Source organism: Empidonax traillii, unplaced genomic scaffold, assembly GCF_003031625.1.
Source record: "Empidonax traillii isolate 1590-97213 ecotype Southwest subspecies unplaced genomic scaffold, ASM303162v1 scaffold7:size3022706, whole genome shotgun sequence".
In the NCBI taxonomy this organism is placed as follows: domain Eukaryota; kingdom Metazoa; phylum Chordata; class Aves; order Passeriformes; family Tyrannidae; genus Empidonax; species Empidonax traillii.
Genome location: NW_020955200.1, coordinates 2,050,549 through 2,078,288, shown reverse-complemented (window position 1 = coordinate 2,078,288; position 27,740 = coordinate 2,050,549). Strand labels below are relative to the sequence as shown.

The following is a 27,740-nucleotide window of genomic DNA, read 5'->3' as shown; positions in this document are numbered from 1 at the left end:
TGTAAGAAAACTGAAATACCAACCAAAACAAAACAAAAAGCTACTCTGACAGGCAGTAATACAGCTCTCATGTAATTTCAGGCTCTGAAATGCAAAAATGAATTTGAAAAAGTTACTGCCATTTAAGGTTACAGCGGTACAAGGGGCTCCAAAGATGAACGAGAACATGCCTCTCTGCGCCTCCCTCTGCAAGATCAAACAGCAGTCCCCAACCCTAATTCAACTGTTGGCACTACCTTTGGCGGCAGTTCTCCTGGCAAAGGAAGAGTCACACCTCCTACCCCACCCAATTATCATGAAATTACACAAAATAGGAAGGCTCCTGCTTGTCTGTGACGGCTGCACCTGGCTGGAAAGGAGTGAGTAGGACGTAAATGACAGCCACCAGAACGCAGCACAGGTCAGAAGTGGACACGGTACCAGCCTCTGGTACAAGTCAAAGTGTGCAAGAGTGTTTGATCCCTAACAAAGACCAAGCCACACTAGACAGGAGTCTAGCAGGTGTGTATGTGTGTCACTAAGGGTGAGATGGCAGGAAGAAATGGCTACTGGAGGGAGCGGGTGAGTCCAGCCAGGCTGCCAGACAGCTGTCTCTACTGGTAGGACCTGCTGGCATGTGTATGTATTTAAGGGTAAGATGGCAGGGGTAATGGTAATGGCTATGGGGCAGGGACTGGAGCAGTCACGGCTACCTCTGTACATTTGTATTGCCTCAATGTCTCTGAGGGAAGGACCATAGAAAGGGCTACTGGGAAACTACAGTGTCGCACCCAGTTCAGCACGTGTGTACACATGGGTGAGACAATCTGTCCAAGCAACAGAAGCGGGGCTAGAACCTCAGGGGCTTGCATTCCCAGGTACCAGCCACTAAGGGAGACTGAGGTCCAGAGGCAGTTACTGTGCAGATTCAGTGTCTGGACTCAGCTGCTGATGGGACCCACAGGTTCATGTAGAAGCCTTACTAGGGGAGCCCCACACTGCTCAGAGAGAGTAGAAACATGAGGCAGCCATTGGTGCTGCATTTGCCCCATTGCTTTGTGTGTCCATCTGTGCTGTATGGTCATGCATAAATGTTTACAAGCTCTTCAGATGTGTTCTCTGTGAGAGTTTCTGCTTGGAAGTCAGGATTAGCCTCACTACTGGATACATGTAAGAGGACTAAGTTGCATCAGCTCCATCTTCCCCTAAGTCTGCTGGAACCAGACTAATTTCTAACTTTTTCAATGCTGTCTCCCACACTACAACTGTATTCAAGTTTGAAAACGACAGTCTGAATTAATGGAAGACTAGATCAGTAAAAAAGTGGTTAGATGGTCACTACTGAGTTTGTTGTATCCTGCCTGGAGGCCAGTATCAAGTGGGGTACCACAGGACTATGTTCTGGGGTTTGTCCTGTTTAACACTCCTGCCAGTGACACAACAAGCAGAGGACACCTGTCATCAAGTCTTCTGATTATGCTAAACTGGGGGAATAGGCCTCTCGTTCAGAGGGATCAACAGAATGCTCATGAGATTCAGCAAGGACAAATGTAGAGCCCTGTAGTGAGAAGCAAGTGGGTCTGGCAGTGATACAGGCTCAGGACAGACTGACTGCAGCAAAGCTCTGCAGGGAAGGACTTGGGGTACGGGTGAAACAGTGAGGTGTGCGTAAGCAGGCAGTGTGCTCAGGCAGCAAACACGGTCCTTGGCTGTATGAATGGAAACAGACAGACTGAGTGATTCTTTTCTCAGCATTGCACATGGTCAGGGAATGACAGTGGTCCAAAGCTGAAACAAAAATAACTGAGACGGGATGTCAGTGTTTTCTGCCTTCTGGGAGTGTGAGTTTAAACAAAATACCTCTTCAGCCATGCCCCCAGGTTCTGCCCTATGACAAAGCATAAGGGAAGAACGAATTGCAGAGGTCCACAAAAAAAAAGAACGTTATGAAAAATGCTATGGACAATTAGGTCCAACTCAAACCCTGATACAGTTACTTAGTACCATTCATGTACATTATGGTATTATCTAGATATGTGCCATTAAAACAGATAAATATGGTACTATTAGGGGTCACTGCATTGAATTATTCAAACTGGAATCCTATGATTTTATTACAGTAAACGATCTAGAACACTGTTACCTGGTATCTCAGATATTGTCTTGAATCTTAACTTCTAAACATCTTCCTTGTCTTGATTATCACCTCTTACCTGATGCTCAACTACTGGTTACTTTGTAAAAGCACACTGTAGTAAGGAGAAGCTAAAAATAATGTTGTTATTAAAATGTTCATTTTACAATAGACAATATGGCTTGTTTCCTACCTATCATACTTCAAAATAATTTTTGATTCCAACTCTCTCCTTCTGTTTCCTCTCTCTAAAAGTTCCTTCTTCTGTTGCCTGAGCTCATTGTCTCTATGTTCCAGACGTTTCTGTCTCTCAAACAATGTAATCAAACGCATATCCAACGACTTCAACATGTTATTGATGTCCTGAAATAAAAGAACATACACCACTAGCATTCTTACTACAAATATACCATACTAACAACATGCAAGTATGCTCCTCTTATTGCAGAGTAAAATGGGTAGTAGTTCACAACGTACACAGCACAGAAATAAATTCCTACCTGTTGCTGGCTTTCCAACTGTCTTCTTTCATCTGTATCCACAGAAGCACTGAGAAACTGTGCTGCCCTCAGGAATGTGTTAGTAGAGAAGGTTAGATTCGTATAAGCAGATACTTTAATAACGTATCTTTCTTCCGCTGTGTATATTTGCTTCATTTTGGTTTCTCGTATAACCTAAAAAACACACAAAAATATTAATCTGATAAAAGCATTACTTAAGGCAATGCTTTTCAGAGCAACGAATAAACTAAAATCCACAGTAAAAAACTTCAGCTTATGCAAGACTGACTTGTTAACAACGTTTGCAAAAAGACGATGCTATGTTTAATGCAGTATTATACTTGTAATTCAGAATGGTGAGCAAAGAACTGTTAACTGTTACTCTTGTCAAACAGAACTGAACAGGTTATGGCTATTACTATATTACAGACACCAGAGGGAACTGTTATTATTTGTATTGTATCATGAACAAGGTCTGTACTGGCTGCAGATGCATACATGTTATACATGTAGCCTGTGTAACACAGAAATAAAGTACTCAAGAAATTAAAAGATGAAGCCATAAAGTGAGCTGTAATGCATTATCTTCAGTCAAGCAAACACATCTGGAGAAAAAAGGAGGTATAAAAATACTAGTTGTTACTTTTAAGTTACTCATGTCAAAAAGGATATGGTAAATTTTTCGTTATTTCTAATAATGCAAGTTAACACAGTCCTTCAAAAAGTTATAAAGACAAAGTGTTCAATAAACCAGAAAACAGGAAAAAGCCTCCACAGGGTAAGATAAATCCGACTAAAAATTTTGTTCAGTTTATAGACACAGCACCAGCTGTACTCTGTTGATTTGGTTCAGTAAAGAGTGTTTATTTTGCTTTACCACTCAGATTCTGTTTGACAACTGTCCTTGTTTCAGCCAAGACAGGGTTAATTTTCTGCCATAGCCAAGAAAAGGCATGGCTGAGGGGTCATGGTCCAGGTGTCTCAGGTCATTAGGGAAGAGATGCACCATATAGGTGAACTCAGGACAGAGGGGTGGACTTAATCATGGACACTCTTCCCAGGTTATCCACAACTGTGAAACACCTACTGCAGTCAAGCAGCCAAATGGGTGAAGCCTCTGTGGTAAGGGGAGTAATGGACTAAATAAAAATACAGGGGGTATGGCAGATTGATTACTCAGCCACATCCCCTCTTGTCTACTGCAAGAACTTAACACTGTCTTTGGCCCAAACCAGGACACTGACTTGGAAGAGCATACAGGTGAAAGATAGATTTAATTTTCTGTGAAGTACTGTTTTAAGATCACTGAATTTGTTAAAATGCCTTGCAGTATATTAGTCTATAATGAACTGATCCCACTTCTAAAGAACAAATAAACCAAGAAATAAAATCAATAAAGCAATTTTTTTGCTTTCTCCCCATTAACCCAACAAAGAATTTCCAAAATAAAATTCTAGACCATAGGTGTTTGTGCTACTTCAGATACCTTACCCTTTCAATCATGTCCCTGGTCTTCTCTGTTCCCACAGGAACTTCATGAACACGATACTGGTAACAAAGATAACTCATCACAGGACGAGGAGCATCAAATAACTCTCGTAAATATGAGAAAAATCCATATTGGCTGAAGAGCAGGAAAAACAAGCATCCATCAGAAACCAAATTTAGCAGGTAAGTAAGCTGAAGTTACTAAGTCAGAATGAAGCCCCACTAACCCAGAACTGAACTGGTCTAAAAATCTGATTTGCAAAGAGAATTCTAATATATAGTAATAGTAAAAAACCACTGCATTTAAAACCGTTCCCCCAACACAACTTGATACATACTGTAATTCCTCAATAGGTCTTGAAGGGAGGTTTTCGGCACATGATTCATCAGGTGCGCATACAGAATTCACTCTTAGTTTCTGATTATCCCGGATCTACATTAGATTTGGTAAAAATGACCAGAAAAAATCACCATATGAAAATAAAGTACTTATTATCAATTTACAGCATCAGAATTCTTTTAAACTGATGACCTCTGGAAGAACCCACACAAATAAACTCTAGCGCAGGCATAACTAAGTTCTCTAAAAGCAGACTCTGTTAATGTCTCTAAGTATTATGCATTACAGGAAAACAAAAGCAATCAAATCCAGGGCCAGGTGCTCAATTGAAACAGCTAATCTGGATGCAATAAGGAAGCCCATGGTCTCAAGCTGCATAGCCATTTTACACAGCAAACAGTAGACCACTGACTGCAGACATGCTGAAAAGCCTAACCCTAACAGCACAGAAAAGACTGGGGATATAAATGAAACATCAGTTTAGCTACTTAAAGCAGCCTTGCACTGGGTTCCACAACCCTGCAGGCAAGACAAGCCCTCAGAACCTCAGATATCACCACTATTGTTCATGCATATAAAAATTACTAGCTTCTGCGAAGGGCAGATAGGTCTTCAAAAATTGCAGAACAGTTTGTCATTAAGCGCACTATTCTGTGGACAGTAGATGGGAAAGATTATAACAGTTCAACACTGCATCTTCTGGCTTTTTCCTCCTGCATCATCTACCTGGCTTTCAAAAGGAACAATCTCCTCATTGATTCATTCAGGAAGCAGCTGTACTAAGAAAATACAAGCCTGATTTGCTACTTGGACCATTGCATCTCACAAAAGACGCTCTCTTGTCCCTTTGGTGAGAAGGTACTGCAAAATCTTAGTACTCAATTTGTAGATCCCCACTCTGGCCCATTTTCTTGTACACAGTATTTTATACTTAGCAATTATCACCTTGCCAAAAAAGACAAGAAGGTATTTCTAAAAAGACATTTTCTTAATATTTTTGCATTCTTCCAGTTAGTCTAAGATTTAAAAAAATCTTACTGATTAATAAAACCTTAATCCAGAAGAAAACCTTTAAACACTCTGCATTAGCTATTTTTTTCAATCGAAACTTAATATTTACTTGGTAAAGTCCAAAGCATAAAGCTCCACACTTGCCTCTACAAGAAATACTTCCATATCTTCTTGACTCTCAAAAACGAAGGCCCGCATGTCATCACTCGAAATGTGGTTTTCAACATATTTAGCATGTCTACTGTCTCTTGGATTGATCTAATAAAGATAGGTAATGAGAAAGTGATTTAATACAACTGGACTTACCACCCCCAAAAACATTGTAAATAATCAAGATGATATCCAAGACTACATTTAATGAAAACAAAGAAAATGTCTCCAAAAACATATTCCCCGCCTTTTTTGCAACCAATTCTCTTGGGAAGAAATCTAATTCACAGGTCATTGTGCTTAGTTTTTAGCCATCCATATCCTTCTTCAGCACACCCAAAGCTATCAACCCTTTTCTCGATATCACCTCTCCCTCTTCTGCTTCACCCTAACCTTACAATTGCAACCACTCCCATCTGATGTCTAATGGCCCTGCTCCAGTACTACTAAAGGTTTCTCTCGGTTCAGAAACAATCAAACTGATGAATTAACAAACAGAAAACACCACACTCCACAAATTACTCATATGCAGTTCCCCTTAATTGGATACCATGAAGATCAACTACAAGTAGAGAAGAGTGAAGCACTAGCCAGACAGATTTTGAGACTGACTAAATTGTCTTTGAATTCTTTAAAAAAAAAAAAAATCCAAGTTCAATGGATGAAGCTTGTCATATCTGAAATATTAATGTATTTTTCAGTTAATTCTCACTAGTAATTAGACATTATGTCACTTTACATAACATGCAAAGGCAAAATTAGACAGACCTAGGCAATCTAATAACATCAAGTCAGCCAAAGGCTGGGTACAGTTAACAGCAATTCGAAAGCTAGAATTTTTAAGTACATGAAACTAACTTATATACCACATGTGGTGGTTTTGTTTGGGGTAAAGTTAGTTTTCTTCACAGTGGCTAGTATGGGGCTGCGTTTTGGATTTATGCTGAACACAGGGTTCATAATACTGAGACATTTTTGTTATTGCTGAGCAGGGCTTACACAGAGCCAACGCCTTTTCTGCTCTTCATACTGCCACACTGGCAAGGAAAGCGCATTGGGAGACTGGGAGGAGATATGGCCAGGACAGCTGACCTGGACTGACCAATAGGTTGTTCCATACCATATGACAGCACACAAAGTATAAAAAGTAGGCGAAAGAAGGAGAAGGGGAGGGGGGCATTTGGAGAAATGGTGTTTTGTCTTCCCAAGTGTTGGGTTTACAAACAGTATTCTCCAATTTAGTAGTCCCACTAAAACCATGCTGCCACTCACTTCCCACTTTCCCTTCCCTTCCCAGCTCCTACAGGATGGAATTGAGAACTGGATGTACAAAAGTTGAAAATTAGAGGTTGAGAAAAGAATAATTTATGTGAACAGTAATGAGATAAGAAAATGAACAGTAACACCCCCAATACTAATTACAAAAAGCATAAGACACTATTTACACCAAAAGCTCGCAACAAATACTGACTGGTTCTTCCCCACCACACTTCCTCCTGACCAGAAAGGGACACCCTTCCTCTCAGAAGCAGCAAGAGTCCCTTTTACCCACACCCTTGGATTCTATGATATAAGGTGGGATCAACAACATTAGGGTCTGGCCCCTTAGCCACACCTCCTCTCAGCTATTGCAAGAAATTAACCTTGTAATGGTGACTTGGTGTCCTGGCTAACAAGGACAAGTGATGGGACCCGCTCTCCTGAAGACTGAACACCTGCCTGACCACAGGAGGCAGTGAATTATCTCTATTTCACTTCACCTTTTGGTTTCTTTATTAAACTATCTTCATCTCAACCCTTGAGTCTTTAGGCTTTTACCCTTCTGATTCCTTCCCTGGTCCTGCTGGGGGGGACGAGAATGAGTGAGCAGCTACTGCCTGAGGCTTTGTGCTGGCTGGGGCTGAACCACAACACAAAGAAAAATTTAGACATCAATGGATGTTACAGAGTGTAATGTGGCCTTAAAGTAAAACCAAAGGCACCCTATCAAAGTGTTTGTAAAAATAACTTGATGTGGTCTTCCAGGAAGATTTGAAATTCTGGTAATAACAGGAAATACTTGGGACTCTGTACTAAACAAAAGTAATTTTGAACAGCCCTAGTGATGGACAAAATAAAAGAACTGATATACAAATATGCTAACATACTTATTTAAATTGTAGCAATACACTATTAAAAAAGCTTGCAATTCTGACGAGAAGTGCACTGGAGATCTTCATCCTCATCATATTACATGGGGCATATATAGCAAGATGCTGGGATAATGATGGACTAATAAACACACAAAAAAAATCTATATCCTCTTTGAAAATGTATCCCTGCTACTCCTAGCGAGTACAGCATCTGTCAAACCAAACCACAACTAGGGATAGGTCACATGTTTCTGTCTGTAGCTGGCTGTGTAAAGCAAACCAGAAAGATACCTGGGGACCACAGATGTGTAACCATAGCCGAGCAGGTTGTGCTATAACAGGAGATATTCAATGCCAATACCACTGCTTTTCAAAGCAGCAAGTAAGAGCTACTGAAGTCTAAATAAGTGGATGCCCCTTAGAGGAAAGCAGCAATAGACACTTTCTTGAGAAGCAAAGGAACTATACTATCTCAATCAAAGTTAAGAACTACAGTATTACCTACAGAATTATAATTACAAATAGTCCACCATGTTAATGTATCCCGCATGTACTTGGCAGGACATTCCAAGGTGTGTCTTAAAAGTTTTTAAAGTCATTCTCTAAGTCTTGCAACACATAAAATAATCTAACCATTAACCAGTCAGAGTGATACACAAGTAAATTTTCTTACTTCAAGCATCATGGGTTCATAAACGTTTTTTTTAAACTTGTCCTTGTTCTTTCTTAGCCACATAAGAGCAGAGTATGTGTCTGGGAATCTCCCTTTAAGGTTCTCCTCCTTCATTTTCATTATATTATTAAGTTGTCCAAGGTGATCCATTATTCCTGTAATTTAAGATAGTTTCTTAAGCAGAGTCCATAGCAAGTACACACTATAACTAGCATTTTCCAGTATTTACTGACTACACTACTCCAAAAAGAAGGTTGTTAGTAAATGCTAAGAACTACATTTCTCTTTCCAGAATTGAGACGCTGTTTAAAGAAATCTTAAGAACTAGTAAGGCTTAAAGAGTAAAATAAAGCTAAAGCTTTAAGAATAACAAAATGTGGTAGCACATTAAAGTACAGCCATTTCACCCTAAAAGTGTGTTTCTTCAAGACTTTGTTTTTTAAATACAGTGATAAAACAAAGCATCCCAAGAGAAAAGAGGCAGTGGGACTAGTAACATGAATACCTGTGTGCTATTTCATGCTTGCAAAAAACAAAATGTATGACAGACTGTGTGTGCTAGTCAGCAGAAACAGATCAAACAGTTTCTGTACTGCTCAAGAGAAAATACGTTGTGTCTCCCTCCTGAGATCTCTTGGACTCACTGTACCTCAGTTTCTTCTTGGATTCTATGGCAAGCTAACTGCCAGATATACCGGTATGTGCAAATGAGCTAAATTCACTGAGGAATATATCCAACATCTCCTACCTGACAAGCTTTAATTTTTGAATTTTGTTTCTCAGAAAGAAGTTAACATAAATCCTAGGCTAAACAAGCTTTCTGTAGTTCATCTAGAAAGGACAAATTCTCCATCAGTAGCTAATACAGAGATAAACATATATCTCCATTTACTAAAGAGATAATTGTAAAAACTGCTTTTATTTTTGCATCCTACTAACTACATACCTTCCTTTAGTAAACAAAAAAATCCTAAAAGGAGTCCCCTTACCTGAGATCAGAAATATTCATTTTTTTGAGGAATCATTTTAAGGTCAAGCGTTTCTTTCGAATCTTCTCATTCTATTTTGAAAGTGTTATCTGTTATTTTTAATAAAATAGAAGAGAGGACTGCTATATACATATGCCAACTATGACATATGCTTGAGGTAGACACCTGAAATCATTTCACTAGCGGGGGAAAAGCAGATTCTGTATGGTCATTAAAACAGTAAAATAAAGCAACAAACAAAAACTCAAGTAACTTACTTTTCTGTTCTCTTTCTTGATTCCTTTTCTCTGCTCTTAGATCACTGACATCATTATCGATATTTGTCCTTTCTTCTTGTATTTTTTTCAGCTCATTATTAACAGCATCAATTTGTGGCTGAAGATTCTCACATACTGCCATTGCATTCAGCTCATTCTTCCATGCCTCTATGATCTCCTGAGTTTTGCATATTTTGCTCTGTCTGTCCATTTCTTCATCTTTTTTCATTCTCAGTGCTTGCTTAATTTCTTCAATCTAAAAATTTTGAGCATTTTCAATAAGAAAGGAGTTTAGTATAGAACTAGTATATAGTCTACAGATATATATACATAAATACCTAGGATACCTGTGCAGCTGGTATTAAATGCTGATGTAACCATGCACTAAACCCCTAAGCGTCTGTTACAATTCCAATAGTACTATGACAGGTGAAGTAGATAAGCAAAAATACAATTAGGCCTTTAAAACAATTGTTGAAGTTCCTTCATTTTCACCAAAGCAGAAGCCTAAAGCTTAACATATTCTTTAACACATTGAACAGTTAGTCTGTGATTAAATAAAACCTACAGCACAAACACAACTTGGAAATTTTGACTCTGCATACTTACACATTTTACTTAATGCATTTCTTGACCAAGTTCTTAGATTAAGCTCTAGCACTGGTTTATACCTCTGCATTTTCTTTTAACAAGATGCTGGATGTATATACTTATCAGAAGCAACAATCTCACCTCTCACATAGAGGGAATGAGGGCATACATAATGCTGAAGGCATCACTACAGAGACTGTAGCTTTTAAAGGAAAGTCTGTCATATACAGTGTGTGCATATACATATATTTATATATGCATATTGTCTATTCCTAAATTCATTGCACCAAGGCAACTCATTTTATGTAGAATACGCATGTCCCTTAGTAATACCTGTTTGACTAACAGGAGTTTTAAAGATTCCTTGTGGACTGAAGAAGTGAAGCGTGCAAGCACTTGCAGCACCTTCATGGAAATTTGCCTCTCTGCTAACAGAAGAGCAAACAAAAAAACCCGAGAGAAATACCAAAGAAAGTCACAAATATCAAAACTTTTACCTTTTTTACTTTCATCTCCAAAGCATCTTGCTTCTGTTTAATTTTCTGGGAAATCTCCATGATTTTAGTAGTCTGCATACAGAAAGGTATTTAAATTGTAGTCATAAATTCAGTTATACTTGTGACAAGCAGTCATATTTTAAGCAACATTCTGTATAACATAACTAAGCATTTATTCCACATTTTACTACCGACAAAGTAATTTGCATTTTTTAATTATTTTTAACTATATGTGTAATTATATCCGTAACTAAATCTGTAATTTCAGCAATTTGTGAAGAATTTAGAATGGCATGTTCAGAACCATTCAGCCATAGATCTACTACTTCAGGTTACAAAATAGTAACCAATCACTAGAAAGTAGTACTAGAATATTGCACTTGATGTAAATAAATTATAGAAGACTTACTGCAATATTCTAATACTGCTTTCCACTTTTGGCTTCTGAAATACTGCAAATACTGTACCTAATCCATTTTCTGGGCCCAAACTAAACATCACATCAGCATACAGTTAACCTTGTGAATATTCTGTATGTGAAAACTTTACTCCACAAGTTTAGATTGAGCAGAAAAATATGCTGATTCACGAGTATAAATCAGCCAGTACGTTCCCCAGTTTCTCTTCCACTTCGTACAAAGTAGCCTATGCCGAGCAAGCTCTCTGCAAGTTAAAACTAAAGTGATCCCTCTTTTGTTCTAGGTTTCTCATACAGAATATAAAAGATCTACATAGGATAACTTCTATATGACTATATCCCAACACTTTCAAGAACAGTGGTGACAATGGTTAAGTAGAATTCTTTCCTGTTTGAAGAAAACTTATTAGTCCAACATTCATTAAATTCAAAGATGAGTAAAACCTAGCAGGATAACATGAAACAGAGAAAACAAAGCTTAGCAGTTCACCAGTATGAAGGCTGTTACCGCATATGAAAAGTAATTTCCAACTTCCAGCTGTTAACTTTCTTCTAAAGAAGAGCAAGACTTTAAACAACAACAAAAACCTTCAAAACAAAAAACCCAGCCACAGCAAAAAAAGTCCACTTAAATAAAACTGTAACATCTTTAAACATTTAAGTATTCTGAACCACAGTATAATAAACTTCTGTAGTAATGCGGTACAAAAAATCCAGAGACCACATTTAGCAAAAGGTTTTCCTAATCATAATAGAGGTACTTGCGTAAATCATACTGTCTGGTACAGTGTGTATCACAACAAAACAGCAACACTGTGAACAACAATCTGTGGGGTCTGTTTGTCCTTTCTGGTTTGGTTTTGGATCCGCTTTTTGTTTGGGGCAAGAGTGCCCCTTTTTTTTTTTTTTTAAGCAACCATGTGCATAGTCCAGTAGCTCACAGAGTAGTAAATGCCACTGAAGTTTTAGACCCTGATTTGACAAGATGCTTCAAGGCAGCAGTTCTCTACAGATGTCACATGTCTCCATATTAAAGTCTTCTGATCTGATCAGTTATCTTCAAACAGAACTCACTGCAGTGAACATTCTCATGTTATTATTTATCTTCAGTTATCCACTAAAAACTCACGCAGCTCATGTATACGACTTCTGCAGAGTCAATAGTACACAGTAGTTAAAACTCTGCAGAGAATTACAGTACTATTTTTCATACAAAAATAGTAATTTTCCATAAACCCTGACAGCAGCTATCCAAAAAACAGGTAGTAGGCTGTAACATGTAGGTAGGTTTATCAGTAAATTCCCTTATGCATAAAAATATTCACAACCAATGGAGGATTACTGTCTCCTCACGGAACACCATTCAATATTAAAGAGATGCTTTTAGGCCAGAAAAGTTGTAATTTAGCTTAAATTAACTACCCAAACTGGCTACATTTTAAGAAGGTAAGAGCATCCACAAACCCAAACCACAGATGAAAATAAGCATCTAATTCAACAGGGATACCTAACTTGTGGAAACTGTTAACCTTGTATCCCTGAAGATTTTGAAGATTCTGTGAAAAGAATTATAAAATTTGCTTCTACAAAACCAAGAGCAGACTTTCAGAGTTGCTTCTGAATATTTACCAAGGAATGTATGCCTAGAACAGAGATATGAAGGCAACAAGAATCCATGGCACAGGTGCTTCAGAAAACTTTCTTCTGAAATACATCATTATGACACATGAGAAAACAAGCAGTTATTACTTGGCATTTCACAAAGCCGAAGAGAGAACACCTGAAATACAACACGTTAACAAAGAATTTCAATACCTACATTATCTCTTGTTTTAATATCCAGACTGTTCAAATTTTGTTCAGCTTCTTCGATTTTCTTTGCCCTTGGGAACTGTCTTTCTTTCAGAACCTTCAGGTCCTTCTTGGCTTTGTTTCTGCTTTGTTTCACTTCCATATACTGCATTCGAACACTTTCATATTCCTTGGAGGAGTTGAAAGTAAAATAATTAAAGACTTCTGTCTTTTACTCCAGTATTTTATACTGCCCTAATATTTTATTTAATTATTCATGAGTTTTAGAAGAAAGACCTCTTTCAGAAACTAGTATTAGAACAACTACTTAAGTAATCCTTCTGCTGCTAGTCACAATGACTAGGAATTGTAGGGATCATTCAGTGAACAAGCACACACATTTAATGGTTCTTAAAAAATATGCAATTCAAGTAGCAGAAGAAACAACCAATTTGTCTGCAATTACCTTGCCTCTAAGTCCATCTGGGATCGGTGTGGAAAAGTAATTCCTTAGCCCCTTCTGTCCATAATTTGAGACTAATTAAGCAGAAGTCCTCAAGCTAAGGAGCAAATAACCACAGACAACTTCAGGAGAAAGAAAAGGAGCTGGACAGACCATCAGGCCTAGTAACACACATAACCCTGCTGAACTAAACCAAGGGGACAGAGTAGAACAGAACTTTGGAAAACAAACAAAAAACTCCACCATACATCACAAATATCAAAGAAGTAACTATCTAGGAAGTTTAAGTAGAGAAGAATTTCCACTTCAAGAAGGTAGGAATTTTGGGGAGAAAGCAGTTAAAACTGAGTCATTTTCAGTGATTTTCTTTATGTGTTATGGTCTGGAGGAAAAAAAAGGATGGAAAAAAACCCCAAACAAACAAAGAAACAAAATAACATTACTGCTCCATGACTGTTAAGGGTTTGTGAGGAAAAAAGATGCTCAGAGGACAAGAGGGAGGAGGAGACTGATGTATGCAGCAGGAGTGAGGAAGGGAGTGCTGTTGGATTTTGTATACATTAAAGAAAGCCCCTGATTTAGAGCACATGCCTAGCTTATTTCAAGTCATGGAGCACTAAAATAATAACAGATAAAGACAGCCTGGAAGCTCTACCTGTAACAGCTAACTCGCTTTTGCCTCCTACTACGTTTTCGTAGTTAATGAATTACCCTGATTAATCACAAATACATCAATCTAGGTTATAAAATCCAAGGTCTTTCTTCATAGCACCTTTTTCATAAATTCAAAAATTACTTGAAGAAAGCTGCTGTAAGGGATGTGGAGTACGATCAGTAGCCACTCTTACAAAGTTACAGAGGTAAAGCGATCATACTTTCACTAGGCTGAAAGAAAAGCTTAAAATTTAGCTCTGCTCTAAAGAAGTTATTATGTTTCAAGGTCAAAGCAAATGCACACACATACAATTACACTTCACTTCTTCAGACACAAAGCACAGACAAGTTTCCCTAGAAGTTGTCATGACACCGCTTTTATACAGTAGATCCCTTTATCCCTTAAGAAAACCTGACTTTCACAAGACCTCTATATTTCAATAATCTTTAAGCAAATAACTGCGATCCTTGTAATTATGTACCCTGCTAAAGATCTGCAAAACTTTTAAAGCACTTCAGCACCCCCAAGAGATTTGCATCTTAATCAGAGAACAGTATTTTTCTTAATTGTAAATGTCAGAGGAAAGAACGTAAATGTCAGAGGAAAAGAATGGACATGGCTTAGTCAAAACACATTTTCAAAATGTGTTTCCGACATTTACAGCAGCAGGCAGAACAGCACTTCCTGCCATTAAACTACCTTAAACCAGTATTCCTTATGGTACACCACACAGCCTTAACTTTAAGCTTGGAGAAGGGTAAGAAACCCCTTTTCTCTAAGGCTTTATAAAAGAAGGATTATCCATGTCAAACATAGCCCTGTAGCCCCTGCAGCAATGACTGTAGATGACACCATCACTTGATGCAAGCCCCAGTAAGGTACACACAAGAACATAAAGCATCCCCTAAATCCTTTAATGTTGTACTCCTGTGGTCCATTCTATGCAATTTGAAGTAGATGTTCAAAAGCTTACTAGTCAGACATTCATAAAAATGGCCCATAATTCTCAACATAGAGAACCAGTTGGCACGGTCTAGAGAAAAATGCTTGATTAGAAACATGTTGCTCAAGTGAAGAGCAGTAGAGTCTTCAGACCAAAAATGCACTTTGACAGCGGTCAGAACATAAAACAAATTCAGCATTAGACACCCCCTCTTCCATTAGGATCATAAGATTTGCTAATGTCCTATTTCAGTTAACATGTTTTCAGGCTGCCTGTCTTCCTATTCCGTAACACAACGCAAAGTTTATACATCTGCCTTAAGCTGACTGGGGGGCTCACCTATAGCTTCTGTTTTCTTACAGACGTAAATCTAAACAGCTAGGTGTGTTCGGTCTGCAAGTAGAAACCTCCCTTTTTGGGAGGATGGAGGAGAGAAAACACTCCCTAAAGGAATAATAAACTCCCATACTACTCTCAACTTTGGTAAACCCAATTTGAAGACACCAATAACATTTATTCTTAGGACTACACCGTGCTGGGTCAGACAACAAAGAAACACGCACTTTTAAGACAATGTATTTCTTCTTTTAGAGAGCTTGATATTTTGCAATGTAGGAGAATACCAAGAGTTCTATCACAATTGGATAAACCACAAAATGACAACAGAACATGAAATTTTGATGCAGTACATAGTTCAAATATCCTTTACCTAGTAAAATAATTATGTTGATGATGACTTTTGATTTCAACTGTAGTTTATGCATTACGAAGTAACTTCTACTAAACATTCTAATACACACTACTGAGACTGTATTATAAACTAGGGTCTCACAAAGGTGTCAAAACACACTGTTCTTTCTACAGATTCAGTGGCCAAAAAGTTGAATTTATCTCATCTAAATACACCCACCAAAAGCATTTAACGTACTGAGCAATGCAAACTATCTAGAGGACAGCACTGAGAGTAAGGTGTGAAGGAGTTTCACTAAATTTGCTTAAGAAACATGTAACTAGCAGTAATGTTCTCAAACTTATGGAAGGCAATTTAACTGACAGCAGACAAAATTTCTTATTTTAGTTCCCCCATTTTACAACCAGCCTTCAGAGTCCTGTCTATACAAATATCTTAGAGAACAACCAGTATCAATCAACTATGCAACACCTACATCCCTCCTAATAAAACAACTCTCTTGTTAACTCAGCCAGGCTAATGCATCTGCAGTAAGAAAACTTTGCATTATTCAGCACGTGCTGACATCACAGAATGTACACCCTACTTCCTTAGCACCTATCACCATCCCTGCTACTCCTCTGTGCTATTAGTCATAAGACTAAGGCAGTGATGGTATATCCCTTGAACCCAGCTGCTCAAGACGCAAAGGTTGTGTAGTTCTTTATATATAGCCACGTGAAGATTTGTTATATGCAAAATTGCAACAAAATAACTTAAAAAGCTTTCCGCATCCTCCACAAATAGTATAAGCAAGTTTTCTTAAAGTTCTGTAACTCTATAAAGCTTGCCAATGAGACAAACATTTCAGTAAACTGAAATCCACATCAGTTTGAACTGTTTAGAATAATTTAATCTGGCCAACCATTCAACACTAAACTACAATTATCAAAGTGATGTTCAGAAGGACTTTGCTTTGTGTAAAAAACCTGTTCTTGATTCTAGGCTCTTTTAAATTTGTTTTCAAATTTCTATCTGTCCAAATGCTAATATTTTTGAAATTGGCAACTTAAATGCACTGTCATGTATGTCATGCACACTAAGCCTCAACTAAAAAATTAAGGGAGAATGTAATCTGTAAAAATAAAAACCCTAGCAAAAAATATGGAAAAAAAAATACAGCAGGAAGAAGCAAGTAGAACTGGCTAGCACGTGAATTAAACAAGTACTGTGTGCATGCAATAAAATACTACTCCTGGCCTGTATTGATGGCTTTCCTAAAGGGGCAATAACTACTTAAATTACTTCCGAAGTAACTTCTTCAGTCCAGCTAGATATGTAAGCAAACATCTGATCACAGTCAGGCCAAGAACAGTATTTCAAGACCCAACTTGCTGTCTGCATTAAACAATTGTAACAATATTCAAGCTATTCTGGTCAAACTTCTTTTAAACAAACTTTTGGCCCAGTCCCAATTTTGGAATACTACAAAAAATAGGTTAGGCAAGAAAAACACTGAAAATGAAAATAAAAAAACTTACCACCCAAGGCCTTTTCCTCTCAAGCATCTCTATTAAGTCTATGTGGCTCTTGTGCTTTAGGTATCTTTCAACGTCTTGCTTGTATCGTTCAACGCTCTGTTTCATTTTCTCCAATGAGTTAGTTTTTTCTCTGCACAAGTGCTGCAATGTAAGCATCTAGTTGGTGAAAACATTTCTCAGAAACATCTCACCTGTATGTTAAAACAGAAATTTAACACTAGAGGGAACATTTCAGTACAGCAGCAACTACAGGGGAACAACCCAGCTCAGAATAGTTGTCTTGTGTCTTCCAAGGCAGAAGGGCTTCCTTCTGGCGGAGCTAAGCCTAGCACCGGCTCTGAGCCAGCGGGAGCAGTTGGGTGGCTGCTGGTTCTGAGCCAGCTGTGGTCAGGTCAAGCCCCATGGTGAGCATTTTTGCATGTGAATCACTTTCTATTTTGTACACTTTCGTTATTAATATCCGTGCTGTTACTGCTCATTTTATCTCTTTGCTGTTTCCAGCAACTTCTTCTCATCGCGACCCCTGATCTTTACCTATTGTGCCTCCAATTCTCTCCAGCCACCTGCATGGGGAAGAGGAGGGGGGAACGAGCGAGCAGCAGCACAGTTTGGAGAGTCTCAGTGGGGCCACTAAATTGAGGAGAACTGTTCCTAAACCATGATAAGCACATACCTTCTGTGAAAATAAATCTAATTTAAACACAAATCCTATTCTGAAGAAAGTTCATGTTGGGTTTTTTTAAATTTGCTAAGGAAATTAATCCCTGAAGCTCAAGCCTTCATTAATCCATATGTTTTTAAACATCAAACATCTAACTAGTTTAGATAAATACTACTAGCAAAAATGCTTTTAAAAGACCATATAGAAATTGGCAACAGAAATAGCAAGGTTAGCAGTTGAGTGTAACATCTGAGTGAAAATGCATGAGTCGAAGCACAAAAAAGTACAGCAGAACAAAGGATTAAAAGAATGGCCTGTATGGCTAAGAAAAGACACTGTTCCTTTCTACAGAAGTTCAAGATTAAAGCAAAGGACCATCCTGTAACAACTGATGACAAGACATAAAAGGATCTGTCCAGAAAAGTTGTTGCCAGTCAAGAATTCCAAAGAGGTAAGTATTTGACAACAGCCATCCCTTGTTCTCTGTGTCCAGATCACTTGCACACATGTTCTTGTACTTAAAAGTATGTGAGTGTCAGACCAAAAGAATTCTGAGACAAGATGAGCATTATTTGGTAAAATCGACTTATACACTTTGGAAATAAATATCACTTTCTAATTCTGTAAGATGTCATATTAAGCTGTATTATGATAATTTCCCTCCAGTCACTGTTCTGTCTCTACAGAGTGCGTATTTACCTCCAATTCTCTTTCCCTTTCTCGGAAGCTTTTCAGTTCGCAGTGTAACTGGTACATTTCTCGAGAACCAATCGATTTTTCAGTGGCTTCAAGCAATTCAGTCTTACTCAGTTTTGCAAATTCTCCAACTCTGTCCTACAAAATGAGAGAAAAGTTACAAAAATACAGGATTAGCTAAAACAGTGCAATACAGTAATACTGGATTTATATCCTGCAACCTACTTCTTATGAACATTACCTCCCTTACAGTTCCATGCCAGATAGCTCTGGCACAGTTCATTATCATCTCAGAGTAGCAACCCAGCTCCCCTAAACATTTGTTCTCAGGCTGCTCAAGCTACACCTTTCCAGTAGGAATGCTATGACTAACTCAAAAGTTAAGCCATGTAGAAACGAATATTAAAGGTGGCAGCCAAGGCTATCAGGAAGTATTGTTATTGTATAAGGGTAGAAGAAAAGAACACCTCAAAACCAAGACTGAAGCAAAAGGTGTGCTTGCTGTTATGGTGTCAGAGAACAAATAAACCCCATCAACACAGTATTAATCACTGAACTGACATTTATGTACTGAAGAGAAAAAACTGTTTTGAATATAAAGTTATGTTAGCAGAGTATGCCAGAAGTCCTAACCTAAACTGGTAATTTGAGACATTTGCCAGTTGCCTGTAAAATAATTCATCACCCTCTTCATCCTGATTGGATGGTCCATAACAGACTCCCACCAGGACGTCAGCCTCATTGGCCTTCCCCCTGATTGTGATCCACAGGCCCTCAACCTTATCATTACTGACTTCAAGTTCCACAGAGTCAACAGAGTCTCTAACATATAAAGCCACCCCTCCACCTCTCCTACCCTGCCCAAACCTTCTGAAGAGCTTGCAGCCATCCATATTAGCACTCCAGTCATGTGAGTCATCCCACCACGTTTCTGTGATGGTGATGACCTCACAGCTTTCCTGCTGCACGATGGCTTCCAGCTCCTCCTGTTTGTCACCCATACTGCGTGCATTGGTGCATGCACTTCAGCTGGGCTGCTGATACCACTCTGGCTTTCCACCCTTAGAAACCCAGTTTCAACCCCTTCCTCCTTCAAACCTAGTTTAAAGCCCTCCTGATCAGCCCTAACAACTTATGGGCTAGAGCCCTTTTGCCCTTGCTAGATAGATGATGCTCATCCAACTCTAGCAGGCTAGGTACCATAGAATTTTCCCCCAGTCAAAAAAAGCTAAATTCTGCCAGTGGCACCAATCTTTAAGCCATCTATTGATAAGATGGGCTTTCCTACTCCTCTCCTCCTTCATCCATGCTACTGCAGGAACTGAGACGAACACTATCTGTGCTCCTGTTCCATTAACTAAGTGATCCAGTGCCTTGAAGTCCTTTTTAGTTAGTCTGGTACCTCTTTCAATAATGTCATCACTGTCAGCCTGGACCACCAGCAATGGATAATCAGAGGGCCGGATTAGCTCAGGGAGTCTCTACTAATATCCCTGACCCAGGCCCCAGGAAGGCAGCAGACTTCCCTGTGTGATGGGTCTGGTCAGCATATAGGGCCTTCAGTTCCACTCAGAAGGGATCTGCCTTCTACAATTACCCTTCTTTTTTTCTTTAGAGCTGTGGCTGTAACCTATCTGCTAGACAGAGTGCAAACAGGAGCCCCTCTAGACAGATCCTCTTCTTGACTGCCCTCTGCCTGACTCTCTGGGTCCAGGTCCTCATATCTGTTCTCTAATGACACCCGGGGAGATGATGGGGGTTGAGAAGGGATTCTTTTACCTCTTCTATCAGGAACTTGTTTCCATTCCCCCCCCATCTACTTGGTTTGCTCCATCTGCCTGATGGCAGGAGAGGCAGGGCTTCACCATCTCCTGCTGGACTTCTTTTAGGGTTGAAAGGACCACCAGCCTATTTCCCTTTCACTTTCCCTAATATTCCTTAGCCTCTCCACTTCTTCCTTGAGCTCTCCATTAGGCACAGCAAATCATTTACCTGCTCACATCGTATGCAGGCATCTCTCACACTGTCCTCTGGTACTAACACCAGGCTCAGACACTCCGTACAGGTGGTGACCTGAACAGCTGCGTCCTTCTAGAGGGGTTCTGTCTGGGTTAGAACACTCCTCCTGATAGCAGCAGCAATGGCTTTTGCTCATTTGGAAACCATTGCTGGGTTGAGTTGAGGGAAAAAAAAACAACCTGAAAAATATGCACAGCCACACACCCACCTCACATCCACCAGAGAGAGCTGGGAGGGTGGCTGTGCCCTTCCCGCTCACCCTGCCTGTGCAAACTGCTGTGCCATGGCCCGTTTGCCCACTCCTGCTCATCATGCTACCAGGAGCAGTTTAAATCTGGAGGAAATGAGCTTGGCTCCACCCTCTGGTCAGCTGACTAGGCCTTGCAGGGGAGCTGATCTGATTCATCCATACCTGAGGAAGAAAATGGCACAGATTGTCCACCTGGATGTTTAAAGCTGCAATGTGCTCTTCTACTGTTTTCAAGGTTGATGGCTTTCTGTTGATAAACCACAACGACGTGTTGTTCGCCACTTGAATCTCACGGGTGATAATAACATTGCCTGGTGGCTTAAACCTGATTAATAAAAATAAGTGCTTACACTTTTGAGAATATATGAAGTTTATCAAGTGTCAAAGTATTATTAGAATTTTTAGACAGCTAAATACTTAATATAAATAACTGCATAGTAGCACCAGATTCTCATTTCTTCGTTCAGTGATGAATTAAACTTATACGGAAAACATCCCAGAACAACTGCAAATCTTAACTCAGAGGAAGTAATTTATATAAATGAGACTCTCATGCTGAAGGTAGGAAACGTTCAGAAGTTGTTGCAGATGTGAACAGTTTCTATGAAAACGCAATTTTTTTGTATGATATTTAGTAAGGTTAAAAATTGGTATGAAGGAGGTGCACACCAGCAGTAAGGCTTTAAAAGAAAGCATTAGTGTACAGAACTACATCAATAAAATGTGCACATATATTTCACCCGGGAATAAAAACAGTATCATACAGCACAAAAATACTAATTTTCATTTCCTGCTTTTAAAAACCAGTAAAAACGCATTAATTGTCCATTTAGTTCTCTAATTCAATACTTCTTTTCACAAGTTTAGTCTGTTTAAGATGCACCAATAACAAATAAGCAATGAGGTACGTCCAATTTTGGTTATAATTTTGATTTAGAAATTGTCTAGCGCCCGTTAAGCATATTGTTAAAGCTGGAGAACACAGGCTTGTAAAAGTTCAGTGGCCACATATCTCAGGAGACTTAAGAACACAGGTGAATGTAAAGTGAGTATGAATCTGCTGCCAGCTTTTGGATTAAGTGCCATAGGGATATAAGTCTACTTCTTGATTCTTTCCTCCCTTACCTTATTTTATCAGACTTCCCTCAAGAGACATAGAAAGCCATGCTCCTTTTCTTTTATCAAATTAAAGACTCTTACTACTATAACTTGATCTTAATTATAATTCAAGGGCCAAATTCAAACAGTGCAGTACGTGCCTACAGAATTCAAATTTTTCAATTCCTGTCAAAACGCCATCTTCTGCATCATTGGTCTTTCACTCTAAATGTTGTATTTTAGTATTTCCTACCAATTACATAAAGGACTCAACTGTATTGCAACCACTAGAGTAAAAATGCTAAGTCTTCACACTGCAAGACTCTTTTCAGACATTCAGGTATCATCAGGATGTATTGATGTTGAAATAACACCATCTACTTGAAAGACATCCCACCTCCCGACCCACTGCTTGGCCAGTCTCCAAAGAATGTCTTTGTTCACTCCCACAAGAACAAAAGTGGAAAGGTCTTGTTCAAAGGCCTGCTCCAGTATTTTTTTCCTTAATACAATTTTTTTTTTATGCAATCTGATCAGGGTGGCCAATTGTTAACACAGGTTATGAATCAGCTGATTATCCTCCATTTCGTTCAGGCGAACAGACTAGGTTAAGGCTTATTAAAATCACCTGTGCCACTGCATCCACAGCAAAGCAAGGAAGCATGTAATATGGCCCTATAGCATAGGTTATAAATTTTACAGAGTAAGTCCAAATGATTTTGACTTGGTCAGTTTTGCAAAAGCTTACATAGAAGACTGCATTAGCCAGAATGAGTCAGATCTTTTACTTCTTCTGTGTCAGTATGTAATGTTTTTGGTATGAACGTAGGAGAGTCCCTCATACTACCAGTATCAGTATAAGAAAGTGAAGGCAGAACAACCTGTTTCAAAATTTCGAGTTTGACTTTTTTCAATTTAACAAAAAAATTCCAACCTCTACATAATGATAGCAATGCTGACTGTATTTGAAATATCTGAACCTTTAATGTCATCAAAACCTAAGCACACCATATACAACAGTATTTATCTATACATTCTTTTCTACACAAAGACAAGGTGAAAAGCTCCAGAACGTGAGCTTAAGAGCAGCCATCACTGTTTACTTCTTCTGTGGTAATTATTTAACCTTAAAATTTTGAAGTCGGGGGGGGGGGAATAAAAATGGAAAAACGCATCAGCTTAAAGTCAGACCTCTGTATATTGATTTTCTTACACAGCTTTGTGAAAGACTGTGCGGAGAAATGATCTAATTAAAAGTGCATGAGGAAATACAGTTTTAGTACTTACAGTTCAATTTCCACTAAACCTCTTGTGCATCCCTGCTTTACAAAGAGACCAACCTAGAAAATTAATTTTGAAATTGTTATTGCAAAATAACAGCATAGTATTAAAATGTAATGTTTCACAAAAACATGCATTTGTATAATAGAGTTGATGCAATGGGATATTTTATTGAAAATGTACAGTTAAAAAAGTTTAGTTTTTTTTTTTAAACTATTAACTGAAAATACAGGAACACACTTATCTTCCACATCTACCCGTACCATTCAAACTTCCTCCACAAGTTAACTATTCCTGATTAACTTCAACTTCCAAAACCAAACAAATTATAATCAGCAGACACACAGAGAGGAAGATCTCACAAATTAGGAGAACAAAGGCAATACAAATGAAAAGACACTGCCATATCTCTGTACCAATAGAATTCCAATTCTAATACTATAAAAACAATCAAAGAAAGCCAATACCAACACACATTACTGCCATGAACTCAAAATCTGTATTTACATTTGCTCATGGCTCAGCTGCAACGAGAATATGTACGATCGCTTAGGCACTCAGACTCACTGCTCCAGAGATCTACTCAAATATATTGCATCCAACAAGAATATTCATGACAGCAACTGCAAAATTTAAAAATTACACTATACAAACTTCCTACTACAAAGTCAATATATGATCTCTTGGGAGAAAAAAAAAAAAAAAAAGTAAATATAGTAAAGCAATCCAAATTCTATTTAAACCTAAGATCAGTGCCTCCATGCTCTTAGAGAAATTCTCAGACACATTAATGATATTTTATTTCTACAGATACCATCTCCTCAAAAATTTAATATAGACTTTTTTGTCTATTTCTCCTTTAGTTGTTACTTCTGATCAAATGTTATTTAGACATTAGGTGGCATTTTCTTACTCTCACCATGGATGCTTAGCTATCTTCAAACATAATCTCTAGTCCATCAGGTTGCAGTGGAATTTATTTCATAATTCATCCAAGACAATGAGTAATTAAGAAAGAAAAAACTCTTTTGGTAAAACTCTTTGCCTTTGGAATAGGTTATTTTTTAATTCAGACACCTATCTTTTATGAAAATAAAAAAAAAAATCAACTAAGGGTCTTTCCTCCCTTCCTCTGCTGGACAGTGCTCTTGACCAAATTCAGATTCAACATGAAATTACAAAAGCTCATAGTTACCTTATCAGCCCGTCCTATGAAAGAAGGTTTTCCAGCCAGTCCCAGGCAGATGGCACAAACAATGCTTGACTTCCCTGTTCCATTAGCACCTACAACCAAGTTCAGGGTGGGCCCTGGATATACTTCACAGGCATCATATATTCTGAAAAACACAGTAAGTTTTTGAATCTTACAGACACCATATTTCCTCGAAAAATGATTACTTTCTTAAAAACAAGTTATGATTTTACTGAATAAAACGTAAATTACCTAATCTAAACTCAATCCCCAAACACCATTTTGTAAGAAAACCTCAAGAGCGAAAATCAACATTTCAATAAAACTCCGTCAAACAGTCAGATTCCTACCAGCCAGAGTACTCACAAGAACTTCCTTCAAAATTACTGATTATAAAGAACGAAATCCAGAAACTTAATGACAATTTCTCTTGAATTTACTAGGGCATAATTTCATGTACTAAAAAAAAAGTAAAAAAAGACAAAACTGAGTGAGCTCAGTCAGTTCTATCATATTTAACTCCATCTGCGTGCTGTACCACAGTCGCAGGAGATTCCACTCAGTTAACCCACACGGCAGGTTCTCTCCACGCTCCGAACAGGGTATCGCCTAGCAAGGAAAGCATCGCTCCATGCAGGCCCTCTTGCAGCCGCCGCCACCCGCGGTAACCCCGCTCCGCGGCTGCGGGCCCTCGGAGAGGGACGGGCGGCAGAAGCCGCACACCCTCGAGCTGGCGGAGAGTGCCCGTCACTCACTCACTCACTCACTCACTTACTCACTCACAGGAAGTTCTTCATGAAGATCCGAACGATGGAGCCGAGGACGAAGGGCGCGGGTGCCTTACCGCCCTTCGCAGCCCTCCCCCCCGCGCTGCCATTTTCCCGCGCCGGCCCCTCGCCGGCCGCCGCCATCTTAGTCGCCATCTTAACCGCCACCACCCCGGCCCCTACCCGCCCTGCGGCCCTAACGCCAGGCCCGCGCGCCCGCCAAGCTCTTATGGCCTGGGAGGGCGGGACTAAATCGCTCTGGAGCTCTTCATTGGCGGGGAGAGCACGGTGCCGGCGCCCATTGGCTGAAGGGTCACGGGGCGTTGCGGCGGGCGGGGCGTTGCGGCGGGCGGGGCGTTGCGGCGGGCGGGGCGTTGCGGCGGGCGGGGCGCTGCGGCGGGCGGGGCGTTGCGGCGGGCGGGGCCGCGCGGCGCCGGTGGTTGGCCGCGGGGGGGCAGCAGCCCGCCGGCGTGTGAGGGGATCTGCTCTGCGGGGGGGGTGTGTTCGCTCCACTTGTTCATAAATAACGGGAAAAGTGACACGGGTTTACACGCGTTCGTCCAGAGACCAGACAACCTGCAGCGAGGATACGCGTCGTTCAAAAACGCTCCTAGGAGTGACATACTCCTGTCAGATGCCCGGCGTCTCTCAGCAGGAGAGGGCAGAGCCTCGAGGAGTGTTTAGTTTAAAGAACTTTCCACCATCTTTCATATATGAGGTTGTTTCCACCTTGCTGTGGGTTTTGGGGTCCGTAGGGACCCCTGGTGGCCTTCTATATGTGCTGTTGTTTTTCACCCTGGCTATGGAAGTTGCGCAAACTTGTTACTGAGGTGTCCACAGAGCCCCCGAACCGGATTGGGCTAGTTTGGCTTGTCACAAAGCTCTAAACCCCCCGTTCACCAACACTTCTGCATAAGCCATAAGCAACATTATGTGGAGACTGTGGGAGCTGGGCTCGTTCAGTCCATAGAAGAGTGAGGGGGGATTTCATTAATGCCCTGGTGGGTCCCTGTACAGCTACTGCAGCAATGAACAAAGGAACAAATAGTGAATATAACTGGATCCAGAAATTAACTGCGTGGGGAGTTTCCTATTTGGACAGAGCTGACTGAATGTTTTTTCTCTTACCATAAAACTGAACTTTGCTAGCAGAGAAATCTCAATGCACTTTCCCTAGTTTTCAAATGTTTTGTAGTCATTCTCTTCCTAGTCTGTGAATTTCCTCTTCCATAAACTGATATTTTCACGAATTTGTGGTGCACTGCTGGGAACAAGGTGAACTGCCTTCAGACCTTCGTGACGCTGTCATCGTCACCTTGTACAAGAGGAAAAGAGATAAATCAGACTGCTCAAATTACCAAGGTATTACTCTGCTCTCCATTGCTGGTAAAATCCTTGCAAGAATTCTTTTGAACAGATTAATGCCTGCCATAGCAGAAGATCTACCTGAAAGCCAGTGTGGTTTCCGAGCCAACAGAGGTACCACAGACATGGTATTTGTTCTCAGACAACTGCAAGAGAAGTGTAGGGAACAGAACAAAGAACTCTATGTTACCTTTGTTGATCTCACCAAGGCTTTCGATACTGTGAGCAGAAAAGGTCTATGGCAGATTTTGGAACATTTAGGATGTCCTCCCAAGTTCCTCAAAATGATCATCTCACTTCATGAGGACCAGCACGGTCAAGTCAGATATGGGGACACACTTTCTGAGCTGTTTCCAATAGCCAATGGTGTGAAGCAAGGTTGCGTTCTCGCACCAACTTTATTCACAGTCTTTTTCAGCATGATGCTTTAAAGGGCCACAGCAGACTTTGATGATGAAAACGGTGTCTACACTCGATATCCTACCGATGGGAGCCTATTCAACCTGAGGCGACTGAAGGCCCACACTAAGACCTTAAATCATCTTGTCCGTGAGCTGCTTTACGCTGATGATGCCGCCCTTGTTGCCCACAGAGAAGTAGCTCTGCAGCGTTTAACATCCTGCTTTGCAGAGGCTGCTGAGCTTTTTGGTCTGGAAGTCAGCTTGAAGAAAACAGAAGTTTTGTATCAGCCTGCACCTCAGGAAGTCTCCCATCATCCCCATATCACCATTCGTGAAACAGCACTCAAATCAGTCCAGGAATTTAATTACCTGGGAAGCATCATCTCCTCGGACGGTAAGATTGATGCAGAAATAGACAACAGGTTAGCAAAGGCATACAGAGCCTTTGGTAAACTCCATAAAAGAGTGTGGCAAAACAAACATCTGAAGAAAAGTACAAAGTTCAGCGTTTACAGAGCCATTGTACTGTCTACTCTTTTATATGGATCTGAATCCTGGGTCATTTACCAGCACCACTTGCGTCTCTTAGAACGCTTCCATCAGCGCTGCCTCCGTACAATCCTAAACATCCACTGGACTGACTATGCGACCAACATTTCTGTCCTTGAACAGGCAGCAGTCACGAGCATTGAGGCCATGCTGCTGAGAACTCAGCTGCGCTGGGCAGGGCACATCTCCAGGATGCAGGACCACCGCCTCCCTAAGATCGTGCTCTATGGAGAACTTGC

At 39.9% G+C, this 27,740-nt stretch overlaps 1 protein-coding gene across 3 annotated transcripts in view; it reads right to left on the bottom strand.

Moving 5' to 3' along the window:
• The window catches only part of SMC5 (structural maintenance of chromosomes 5), a 42,645-nt gene extending 17,308 nt beyond the window's left edge, over positions 1–25,337 (bottom strand). For 2 of the 3 annotated variants that reach the window (XR_003571030.1, XM_027881836.1), the window contains exons 1-15: positions 25,203–25,337; positions 24,423–24,564; positions 23,234–23,286; positions 21,011–21,173; positions 18,583–18,717; positions 17,223–17,363; positions 12,979–13,140; positions 10,742–10,813; positions 9,654–9,909; positions 8,408–8,562; positions 5,597–5,710; positions 4,440–4,534; positions 4,105–4,237; positions 2,614–2,787; positions 2,307–2,476 (exon numbers count right to left, since the gene is read on the bottom strand). Coding sequence is in view for 2 of the 3 variants with exons in the window: in XM_027881836.1 (XP_027737637.1) it covers positions 2,307–2,476; positions 2,614–2,787; positions 4,105–4,237; positions 4,440–4,534; positions 5,597–5,710; positions 8,408–8,562; positions 9,654–9,909; positions 10,742–10,813; positions 12,979–13,140; positions 17,223–17,363; positions 18,583–18,717; positions 21,011–21,173; positions 23,234–23,286; positions 24,423–24,564; positions 25,203–25,330 (2,093 nt within the window). In the remaining variant the exon portion in view is untranslated. Of the gene's footprint in view, positions 1–2,306; positions 2,477–2,613; positions 2,788–4,104; positions 4,238–4,439; positions 4,535–5,596; positions 5,711–8,407; positions 8,563–9,653; positions 9,910–10,741; positions 10,814–12,978; positions 13,141–17,222; positions 17,414–18,582; positions 18,718–21,010; positions 21,174–23,233; positions 23,287–24,422; positions 24,565–25,202 lie in introns of those variants that run through there. The other variant, XM_027881849.1, reaches the window with a different exon arrangement.
• Between the last annotated feature and the right edge of the window lie 2,403 nt (positions 25,338–27,740).